Raw genomic sequence first — 11272 nt, forward strand, 5'->3', positions numbered from 1 at the left:
TGGGCCCCACTGTGCCGAGACTCGGTCGTATGGATTAGAACAGGTAGAAGGAAATGGGCTAGAGCTAGTCTGCGAGCTCGGCCTTGAATACTCAACCTTAAGGCAGTGGACTAACAACGCTGTGAGTCTTTGGGTACAGCTTTGTTCTCTTCACTTGAAGGCATCGCAATATTTACGGAAAGTCTTCCGCAGCCCAAGATGGCCTTGCGTTAAAAAGCCCTCCATCAGCGAATCTCTGTTCAGAGCCTGCGCCATCACTGTGGAGAACATTGCAATGCATTTGAAATATTTTGTATCTTGTTCGTGCTAAACTCTTGGTGCTATGTTATCGTTGCTGAATTTCAGAGTTCTGGCAATTACGGAGCGTGACCTTTATTGACGATTCTGAGTTCTATGCAAGTGTTATGTCTAAATGATCCACAATGCTGCTTTAGGCTGGAAGTGATGAATGGTTCGCTTCGCATCTTTCTTGATTCGTTACTATCTTCCAATAGGTAGGAACAAAGATCAAATTGCGCTATGTACAACCTCCTGCAGACCGCTAGAGATCTCGGTCAAACCAAAAACATTTTCTTGAGGCCTGGCAAAGTTCATCAATTGTTGAAGCATGAACTCATCGACCAGCAAGAACTCGCAACCTTCCTCGTGGACGTTTCACGTCAATGTTTATTCAACTCCAGGCCAACTTGCTTAGGTGGCTGGGCCGGAGTGGTGGCAGACGCCGCTCACGCAGGTGTAGTCAGCGTTGCAAGGCTGAGAGGCGCTGCAGTCCCATCCGCCACAACCCCAGCTGCAGCTTCCGCAGACGCCTCCGCTGCAAGTGTAGGCTGACTGACAGAGGCTCGAGGAGCTGCAGCTCCATCCCTCGCATCTAATCTCGAGTTAGCTATACCGTCTTTGCAAAAAGGAAAAGGAAAATATTACCCCCAAGTGCAAGTGTCGGCAGGGTAGCTGCTGCCAGTACCGCTGCCACCGCCGCCGGAGCTGGTGGCGCCATGGAGAAGAATCTGCTGTGTCTCTGCCAGGTTGCCGCTCTCGATGATACGAAAGTCGCATTCCTTGGAGTACTCAAACCAGGACGCAGCAATATAGTTGGGATAACCACTTGGGGGGTTCATGATGGCGGACAGCCAGGCATCAGCACCGCTGCTGCCGCAGTAGCCTGTCTCTCCGATGGCGAATGGAATGTTGTAGGCGGCAGAATAGGTGCTGTAAAAGGATTGGTAGCAGCTTCCAAAGGTACTCGACGAGATGGAACCGCTAGGGTAGCAGTCAACGCCGACCAAGTCCACATACTCCGCACCAGGCCAGTACTGAGCAACAGAACCCACGTTGTCTCCGACATTGTTGGGCGACCACCACATCTTGATCTTGTCGTTACCCGCCACAGCCGCTGCCATGAGTTTCCAAGCGTTAACGAACTGAGCTGCCGTGCCCGAGTAAGTGCCAACAGACAGGTAGTAGTTCATCTCATGCCCGAAACGCAGCCAGACCTCTACACCCTGGCTAGTGAACTGCTCCAGGACGGACGCGACTTGCGATGCCGTGGACGCCGTGAAATCACCCAGAGGTAGGGTAGGCATCACGGCTGGCTGAAACACAGCACCGGAGCTCACAACGTCACTCATGACTGCCGTCAATTGGGATCCGTCGTAGCTGCTGGAGGAGACCTGCGAGTACCAGCCGTATCCGCAGATCTTGGCACCCAGGGCACTGTTCAGCTGAGCCATGGAGTATTGCGGGGATTGGCCAGGCTCTCCATCACTGGGAAGTGCCCCAAAGGCAATGTTGTTGACATAGACGCAGTTGGTTGGGAGCCCATCCGCTAGACACAGGAACGTCAGCAAAGAACGGGCGAAAGTCAATTTGACCAGCAGCTAATTTATAGACTCAAGAATGCGTGCTCAGTACTCGAGGAAATTCGGGTGTTATCTTACCTCTTTTCAACACGACGGGATTCCCGCAGGCGAGCCCGACCAAAAATGGTGCAAGAGAAATCAACTTCATTTTGATGAAGAGATTTGTCCTATTTGTTGTTGTTGAAGATTTGGCTGGGTGTAGAACACTTCAAACAAGTTTAGATGATGATCTTGCGGATTGTGTAGCCAACCTTTCAAGAAAACTCGGGAACAATGAAAACTTGAAGCTATTTAACTGCTTCGCGCATAACGGCAGTGCTCGGTACTAACTCTTCAAGCAGACTTGGCCCTTCCCACGTTGTGATCCGTGGAATACTATGCTGTCAACTGGAAGGTGTGTAACACAAGACTAGTCCTGACACTTGGATCCTACTGCTTAGTCTATACGACTCACGTCCGATTATGTTTCCAATTTTGGCAAATCCGCCTATTCGTATCCCCTGTACTACCCCGCGAATTCGCCCTACGTGATCGTGGGGTAGTATTCCCCCTATTCCAGAGTAGGATTTGCTCGGCGGTTCCGTGTCGCTACCCCGGTTTCCACCAAATTGAGTCACGGAAAAGACAAATCCGTTGATACCCTGCATCCGTGCTTGAAACGAGGTTAATGGCTGGCGGATTTTCTACGTTTTGAGATTCCGAAGAACGGTTGTACGGCTTAGGATCAGGCTCTCCGAGTCAGGCTCTCCAAGTCGGCTCCGTCAATCATACGATTTTGGTTAGGGTCTTCTATCTGGGGGCTTTGTACGCTTGACAGGAGTTTCCGGGCTGGGTCCAACATGCTACGTGAAACGCAGTTTGTAAATCCCGTGTGCTGCGACTGGGCGATGCTGTTAGCCGGACTAGCCTTTACGGCGGGCGATAAGTTTGGTCAAGCGTAGAAATGCCTATTTGGTTCCTGCATGAGGAACCTGGTTCGCCTCCATACGTACTATTGCAAGTTGGAACGCGGAGCACGGCACGCGCATGAAGGCAAGATCCCCATGGGGGAATTGAGTTAAAATCTCAACGACTCTTCCCTCTGTTCTGGGGAAATGGCCATGCACTGCAACGTTAGAGTTTCATCTTTGGCAACCATCTGATAGTTTGACACAATGAAGTTCGCTCTCCACCAGCTTGCCAAAGCCCTCGTGTTGGGAACGGCGTGTGCCGCCAGCCCCTCAAACCATGGTATACCACACACTTTCTGAAGGAAATGTCGTAGCAGGAACTTCGCTAACTTTCATTTCCATTACCAGTTCGTAACTTTGGATGGCCATTTAATTTTCTTAAGACCAATGGCGTGGCCATCGGCTGGCTTCCTTCTAATGGGAACGCCTCAGAGGGCGTCACTTCGCCGCGATACACCATGGCGGAGATCAATGCCAGGTTGGGAGCAAAGGGTGCCACATATGGCATGTACTCTCACCTCGACTCGCAGCAGTACAACGGCTACGAGCTCATGGAAGAGTTTGACGATGTTGTGAACTCTGGTGCCATCTTTGTACCATCAGTCATGCCTGTGCTGGCTCAAGGTTTTGCGGGCATCACTAAAGATGTCGCTTACCAAGTTGCCGACGTAATGAGGAAGTTCACAGAGCGAGGAGTTCGTGTCTGGCTTCGCTTCGGCCATGAGATGAATTGGTACGTTGATCCTGTAAGTACACCTTTTACACGTTCGCTCTGTTTTACATTTATCTAACCGCCAAACTCGTTTTCGTGATGAAAGGCTGCTGAGCCACGATACTATGGAACTCCTGCCGAATTTGTTGTTGCGTGGCAGAACGTGGCCGAAGCAGTTGCCGATAACCCTCTTGTGGAGATGTTCTGGTCGCCAAACAATATTGGAAATGGGTCGGCAGACGTTCTAGACCCCTGGTATCCGGGCGATGAAACCGTTGACCTAGTGGGCATTGACTGCTATCCTAATGCGGAATATCAGGACTTTGAGTACATGTACAAGAACTTCTACGATCGATACTCGGCTGGCAAGAACAAGCCATTCGCTATCGGCGAGACTGGGGCCAATGCCACATACAAAGAGTGGTGGCTTTCGCAACTTGTTGGCCAGAGCAGGCACGAGTACTCCAACTATGTCTCCATGAGCTGGTTCGAGTATCTCAAGGGAGACGACTTCCGCCTGGTGATGGCTGGCAAGAAGGTTTTGGAGGAGACCAAGCGAACTCTCGGCCTGGACCGCCACTAGAGCAGATTATTACCTTCCGTTATACTGTAACGCCAACAGGGCAAAAGATTAAGCTAACAATCGCAATTGTAGCAAATGCAGTAACAGAACTAGCGGTTTATAAGGAACCGATTGCTGTTACGGTTGACCGGACCGTAACACCTAGACCACTAGTTTTTTATAATATAAATTTATATTCTATTATACTGTAGCGCTAACAGGGTTTCAATTATAGCAACTATTGTAATGAAACCAGCTGCTTATAAGGGATTGCTGTTACGAAGGACCAGGTTGTAACAATGGGCGGGAGCCCTAAGTAACTGCAGCTGCGTATGAAGGAGGCAGAGCGCGCTATAGGGGCCGCTATCGTAGAATATGGACATTAGCTAAGACATCACTGTAAGTTTTTGTAGTTATACTTATTATACTGTTACTGAAAACATAGGCGGCAATCACCAGGTCTTTTATACGTATCCCTGCCTTCTCAGACGCCGTTAATACATTGACTTAATAATACGTTAGGGTATAATATATACTACATGTATTTTTGATACAATTAGGTACATCACTGGGTATTTCCTTATAACTTACTAACGCCAATGCATTTACTTTAAGTTCAGCTACCCGGTAATAGCAAAGACTAGAAGCGCCATTGTGATGCAAACCAACCTCACCAACGCAAGGAGACTTAATATCTTAGTAATATTAAATACATTAGTTAGTCGGAGTAGTCCATGTTAAGCTAAGTTCAGTTAGTTGACATCAACCTGGCTGACAGCCTAATGATTGTCGTTGGGTAACTGTCAAATTGTCCAGGTACCACTGGTGCAGCAATCGGCAACTTTACATCCAAGTCTATTTTTAGCTTTGCCGGTATAATCTACTAGATAGTACTTCGTATACCGGTAAGTATTATTAAGACATTCCCAAACCATACCAGGTCTTGGCGGTATTTACCATACCAATACCAACTCATACCAGACAATCCCAATCACAGTCGCTACTCTAAGGGCATCTCTCCAAGTAAATAAAAGTCATATCCGTAACCGTAGTCAATAGGCAGCTGACGACTTCCAACCGCTGGCCCAACTGCTACACCGCCTTTTATTGCTATAATCAAGTGCACGTTGAGACTCTCACTGGCTTAGTCTATTACAATATTAGAGTTTAGTATTTAGTAAAAAAGAGCTTCTCGCTTAGTAAATAGCCCTCGTAGTGGCCTACTTTGGTAAAGTAGGCCGTCTTAGTAACAGAAAACCAACTGTCCCTGTCTAACGATTTTAGGGAATTTGAGCATTTTCCTATTTAGGAGTTTAACATACTCCCTAATTTGCTTTTGTTATCTGTTGGCTTAAATATGTAGACGTCGCGCTAAATGCTGACACGACCAAATCTACACTATTCGTCAAAACTGTTAAACGTCACAGCGGAACACAGATAAAAAGAGTGCGTTAATTCTATATACCATACCAATACCAACTCATACCAGACTATTCCAATTACTTCGCAATCATAGCTAATGTTTAGCTGAAATTCCCTCTGTAAGTTCTGCAGGAAGGTGAATCAAGAAGCCGGTTTATTAGTAAGTAGCAAAGCCGTCATTACGGCAACACAAGTACCCCATTGTCTACCATAGTTAGGTCAACAATACCTAGACTTAAGAAATGGCCTAGTATCCTCTGGAATATATTCCATTATAGATGCTTAACTTATAGAAACAATACCACAGCACTAATAGGCAGTAAGCCGTGTCAAATCTCTTATAAATATACAACAAGGACTCACTTATCTAACATTATCAATAACAAGTAAAGCGTTAATTGGGGAACAACTATGTCAAGACTTACTAATTAAGGGCTTATATAACTAACTAACAAGTGCTTTAACAAAAGCTTTAAGACAATTCCACTTTCCACATTAGGTAAGATACGCCTTCTATATTTGGCCAGGCACACTTTCTGCCCTACATACATGCAATTAGTGCAGGTTTTATACAGGTCCAGCCTAATTATAACCCTAAATATTTAAATCGTTGCTTATTTAAAGGCTACGGGAGCTATTGCATGTCCCTCCCTTGTATCTTAACTTTGTTTTGTAATAACTAATTGAGGCATTCCAAGTTGGGATCTGTGCTCCGTAGTGGGAAGGGGAGGTACTTTAAATGTCCGTATGTATATGGAAACGTTGAAAATATTCTAAAATTTAATATATACTTGTACTAGAAGTAGTATCGGCCTTTTCAATTAACGTTATAGTTTTTAGCAGCAGCATGCGCTATCGCTTACTCGCGTCGTCGCGCGTAATCAGCGCGGAGAGGAGCAACCTGGACGTGGCAAAAACGTCCAAGTCAGCCGAGATCAGTGACAGTTATTTTGGGACATTGTTACCAGAATACAACCACGAGGGCTCTGCAAGTCGCTTCATCCACTACCTGGCGGACAATAGACGCTCAAATATACAATAAACATAGCACAGAAGCACTTATCACACAACTACCGCAATTCATCGTGGCCGGATTTTACCATCGGCCCGGCCCTCTTTATAGTTTGCTACCTTAATTTCTTAAATTTTTTACTCGCGACGGGGCGCTCACGCGTTTCTCCGGCGATATGCGGACCCCCATATTATCAGTTGCTGCAGTGAAATCTGTGTTTTGCTCTGCATCTGAAAGTGTGATGGTCATGGCACGCCAGGTAGACATGTGCGCTCGTTGATTTCAAATGGACTATTTACACATAGGCTAGATATCCCTACAATCGATCTCCGTTACCTCGGTAGTACCAAGCGAACCTGTGATTAATAGAGCCGTTTGAGGCAAGTGTCAAATACCCAATAAAGCCTTGCGCTTATATCTGACCTGAATTTCGGCTGTTTGTTCAAGAATTTCTCAATAGCAACTAGACCCTACGGGGAGTTTTTTTTTTTTCGCGCCGCGAACATATCCTGGCTGTTCCACTCAACTCACTTAGCTCCTCCGAATGTGGGATCAACACGCAGTTTCTGTGACTCTGGCTTCATGAAAAATACAGGTATATATAGCCTACATCCCAGGTGTTTCCCATGTGTTCCGTGTTGACGTTCACAATTCAGTCTTGTGAGGATTCTGCGTATTCGACTACGAAGTGACGCTCGCTGCCAAACTGAAGATGCGGGGAAGCATATTGATAAGTTTGTGTGGTCTGGCCGCCTCGAAAGCCCTGCATTTGGACGGCATGAGGTCGGCAATTAAAGGTTAGGGTTGTCCCAACGTTCGGTGGCAGGATACAGCCGTGAACTGACACTCAAGCGCAGAAAAAGCAGATGCGGTCATTGCGGCAGCTGTTCCCGACACGATTCCCTTGGTAAATTTCCTCGCTCTTACGAGATCCGGCGAGGTGCTATACCAAGCGACTGCAGGGTCGAGGCAGGCTGGTTCGGATATACCGTTGCAGCTTGGTGATGTGAGTTACACATGTCTTTGCATGGCAGATCTCAGAAAGAAAGTGTTGGGCAGCGTTGACGTGGTCGACAGATATTTTGGCTTGCATCTCATACGAAAATTTTAGGCATGATGGCTTTGTTGAAGTGCGTTGACATGGGTTTGATCGGCTTGGATGACAGTGTTCTCTCGAAATTACCTGATTTGGCGCTAGAGCAAGTGTGAGTACAATCTGTCCTGTGATGTTCGTCACTTGGCTTTAACTGCTGGTAGTCGCTTAAATCCCGATGACCCAGGCTCGGCGACTCGACTGAGGGTTGGGGACATTACGGTTCGGAATCTTCTTACATTTACGGCTGGAAACGCTTATCCTGTGGTGGATTTCCTAGCAACACTGAGCCCGGTTGAGATTGTTGCTGATCCAGAGCCTTTTTTCCCTAACAACAAGAGCGTATATGCTGGTGCTCACGCAAATGATCCTAACCAGGTATGGCGTTACGGGGCGGAGGCTGATTATGCAGGCCTTCTTGTCGAGAATTTAACTGGTGTTAGCCTGGGTGATTTTATCCAAGGGGAGTTGCTGGGTCCCGCCGGTGTCAGTGGTGAAGACTTCACCTTCAGGCTCAATAAGGAGCAGACCAGCCGACTAGTGAGTCAGCATGTTAGGGTGAATGAATCATTAATTGTGCCCAGAGGTCCTATCTACAACGACACCAATATTCAATTTGAAAGCGCTGGTGCGGGTGGCTTTGCGACAATCGAGGCAATGGGACAAGCGCTATTGCCTTTGATAAATGGCGGAAAACATCGTAAGTGAGGCGTCCAGCTACTAATGCCTGTTTTGGTGGTGTTGGCGAGGTGTGGCGGGTGTAAATGTTACTGACGCGGTTTTAAGCGGTTACCGGCGCGAGGATTTTGAGTACGTCTATTGTTGAAGAGGCCTTACGTCCGCAGCTTTCTGCAGTTGAGCTGGCAAATGGCCTGGACGCACCGTCGCAGGCGTCCAACGATGGGGGAGTTTTATTTCCTGGGACAGCTAAACAGTGGGGCTTAGGCGCACTATTGTTCCCAGCAGGTTTCGAGACGGGTCGCGGAAATGGCACTTTCGCGTGGGCAGGGTTTTGTAACACGAATTGGCATGCAGACAACGAGAAAGGTGTCGTCGTGCTTGGGTGGAGTCAGTTCATTCCCCAAGACGACCCGACCTTCAATACTGTTGTTAGGTACCCCATTGAGGAAATCTTATATGATGTGATAGGGTCTGGTTTTTGAGGGCTGGCAGTATGCGGAGGTGTGCAGTGAGGGCTCAGCTTCGCTCTGCTGGGTTTTACATCTTTACTTCGTCCTGTTGCGTTTTTTGAGTCTCATCATGGGAGCTAAGAGCGTGCTAAATTGATACATTGCTTTTGTCGTGGCTTCCCCTGTGTTTATGTGAGAATGTCGCCTCTAATTCCCACCACGCCGGTTGGCAAGTAAGGGGGTTTTCGAAGCTGGCCAATAGCGCCGCGAGCTGGGAGCCAATGGAATGGATTGATTTCTCACGGAGGGAACATTCCTATCCCATTGAAGGTGTTAAGCTTGACAGACAGATCGCCGGTCTATATTGCTGCGCTGGTGTTGTCTCCACAATGGAAATAGCATTATATTGACAACAATTGACCTTCAGACTCGCGAGAACCCTGTCGGAAACGAATGTCGGATTCTAGACTAAAGAATATAAGTCCACTGCAGTTACAGTCTCTACGCAGACGTCAGAAGCTCGCGATCGGGTCAAGAACTCATTCCACAAGTGGGAACAGCAGAGGAGAGGGACTTATCTCGATCAGGACAAATACACAAAGTATCTTCTTGCCCCAATCATACCAGAAGTGAATGATCTGCGATCCTGGTGGCTTAATCCTACCCACAGGAAGTCTTACTCAGCTCTATCTATTATAGCTTTGGATGTGTTGTCCATTCCGGCAATTTCAGCAGAGCCAGAGAGCCTATTTTCATACACGAAGATCACTATCACGGATCGTAGGAACTGCATAGGCATTAAAAGTATTAAAGCAACAGAATTCCTCAAATCATAGCTAAGCAAAGGCAGCAGGGTGGCCTTTGCCGACAACGACCTTAATACAAGTGAAGATATTCCATTCCATAGCTTATATAACCTTATTTGGGATGCCGTTGCATGTCCGCGATCACAATTTCGTCGTGTTCGTACTATCACATGAATAATATGGCCATGCATATTACCATCTATTGTGATCATATCATATGGACCTTATATGATATAATAAAAGCTCTGCCCATATCGTACATAATATGACCTTCCAAAACCTGATCATATATGGTAATAGCACAATATTGGACATACTGCTCAAGAATCCATACAGACGAATTCTTGGCCCAAAAATTGATACTTTGTTATGCGGAAGGCCAAGGAACACCGACCGAATTGTCCCCGAAAGATGATCTATTGTGGAAAGTAGCGAATCTACTCGCCAATCCGACCGTCAGCCGGCAGGTCGGCGAAGCGGGCGAAACCGAGGTCAACCACCGGGAAATCTCAATAAATCTATCCTCGCCAGAAAAGCACAAGAAGAGATTCCAGAAACTATTACAAAAACCAGTAGTCACGTAAGTGACTTGAATCAGCAGCAGAGATGTGGATTATCTGTTGCTTCCAGAGCTGGAAACACAACAGGGGTGCGCTCCAGTGGTCGGAGAATGCAACCAAGTATTCGTAGAACAAGGAGTCAATGGGAACTTAATGAGGGCGATGAAGAATCATCTTGTATCATTGTTAAGCAGTAAAACAGAACCTAATTGGTCGGAATGCTTAACATTTGTGTACCAATAGGGTTGAGCAGCTGTTGTAAAGGATAATATTAGTTCGGAGACCTGTGAAAGAATTAGTTGACCTATCCTAAGACACAGTTCAAGCATTATAGGCAGCTGTTAAGGCAGTAGCTACACCGCCTTTGCTCGGAAGTATATATGGGGAAGATAGAATTGGGCTAATTAGAAGCCATAAAAGTCATGCATCTGTAAGGCCATGCCTCTGAATCAACAGGAGAAGGCGAACCGTGGCGCGGTTTGCGCATCAAAGCCTTGAGGAACAAACTCTGAGAGAAAAGATGTGTGTAGAGTAGGAGAATACAAGACCTTGATAAATGTTGGTTGCCAGAGTAGGTCACACCCTGGCTGCCTCTCAAAACGTCATAGATGCACGACGTTGCAGATTACATAGGTCTCATAGAGGAAGGTACTTCTTTTTGAACTGCAGGCCACGCCTAGTAAGTAATTTACATAAGCCATCTTATATCTAATATCCCAGCTAATCAATTAAATCTGTATAGTTATTGGCCAAATGTTATTATTAGATGGTATAGGTTTGACGATGGCTGGCATCCTGACGAGATTCTGCTTTCCCAACATGGCGGATATCAGCGAGTCTGGTAGAGGGACATTCAGAATACCTTCAACCACAATGAATATAATGTTGCTCGTGGTGGCTCCGACGGCCGCAAACACTTGGATCACACAAAGATATATATTGCCTGGCTGAAGTATGCCCATTCCCATATGCGCAATACCGGCTACAACGATGTTGTATCTCAACTCTTGAGTAATGCCTTCTGGTACCAGGATTGGTGGCACTTTCGTAAGTTATTTATAAAACAATAAAGCATATAAAATATAGGATTATACAGTGTTACGACCTGGCTCTTATAGTTACGACAATGAGCCTATGGGGTAGGCGATTTTAAATAATTGTAGGAC

The 11272-nt window shown here is 46.6% G+C and overlaps 4 protein-coding genes across 4 annotated transcripts; 3 read left to right on the forward strand and 1 right to left on the reverse strand.

Annotated features, from left to right (window-relative positions):
- Positions 1–725: 725 nt before the first annotated feature.
- On the reverse strand, positions 726–2007 carry TRIVIDRAFT_70926 (glycoside hydrolase family 26 protein; the record flags this gene model as incomplete). The annotated part of the gene is made up of 3 exons (XM_014099935.1): positions 726–871; positions 965–1825; positions 1938–2007. 3 exons carry the CDS (start codon positions 2005–2007, stop codon positions 726–728), a joined length of 1077 nt encoding a protein of 358 aa, XP_013955410.1.
- A 1006-nt stretch (positions 2008–3013) lies between these two features.
- Positions 3014–4104, forward strand: TRIVIDRAFT_70925 (glycoside hydrolase family 26 protein; the record flags this gene model as incomplete). Its single annotated transcript, XM_014099934.1, has 3 exons — positions 3014–3089; positions 3158–3555; positions 3628–4104. The coding sequence occupies 3 exons, from the start codon at positions 3014–3016 to the stop codon at positions 4102–4104; spliced, it is 951 nt and encodes a 316-aa protein (XP_013955409.1).
- A 3191-nt stretch (positions 4105–7295) lies between these two features.
- On the forward strand, positions 7296–8773 carry TRIVIDRAFT_223225 (uncharacterized protein; the record flags this gene model as incomplete). Its single annotated transcript, XM_014099856.1, has 5 exons — positions 7296–7314; positions 7375–7523; positions 7595–7722; positions 7775–8310; positions 8397–8773. The coding sequence occupies 5 exons, from the start codon at positions 7296–7298 to the stop codon at positions 8771–8773; spliced, it is 1209 nt and encodes a 402-aa protein (XP_013955331.1).
- Positions 8774–9408: 635 nt separating this feature from the next.
- TRIVIDRAFT_153013 (uncharacterized protein) lies at positions 9409–9576 on the forward strand (the record flags this gene model as incomplete). Its single annotated transcript, XM_014099857.1, has 1 exon — positions 9409–9576. A coding segment is annotated over one exon (168 nt), but the record flags the coding sequence as incomplete, so codon positions are not given.
- Positions 9577–11272: the final 1696 nt, after the last annotated feature.

Source organism: Trichoderma virens, assembly GCF_000170995.1.
Source record: "Trichoderma virens Gv29-8 chromosome Unknown TRIVIscaffold_74, whole genome shotgun sequence".
Lineage (NCBI taxonomy): Eukaryota > Fungi > Ascomycota > Sordariomycetes > Hypocreales > Hypocreaceae > Trichoderma > Trichoderma virens.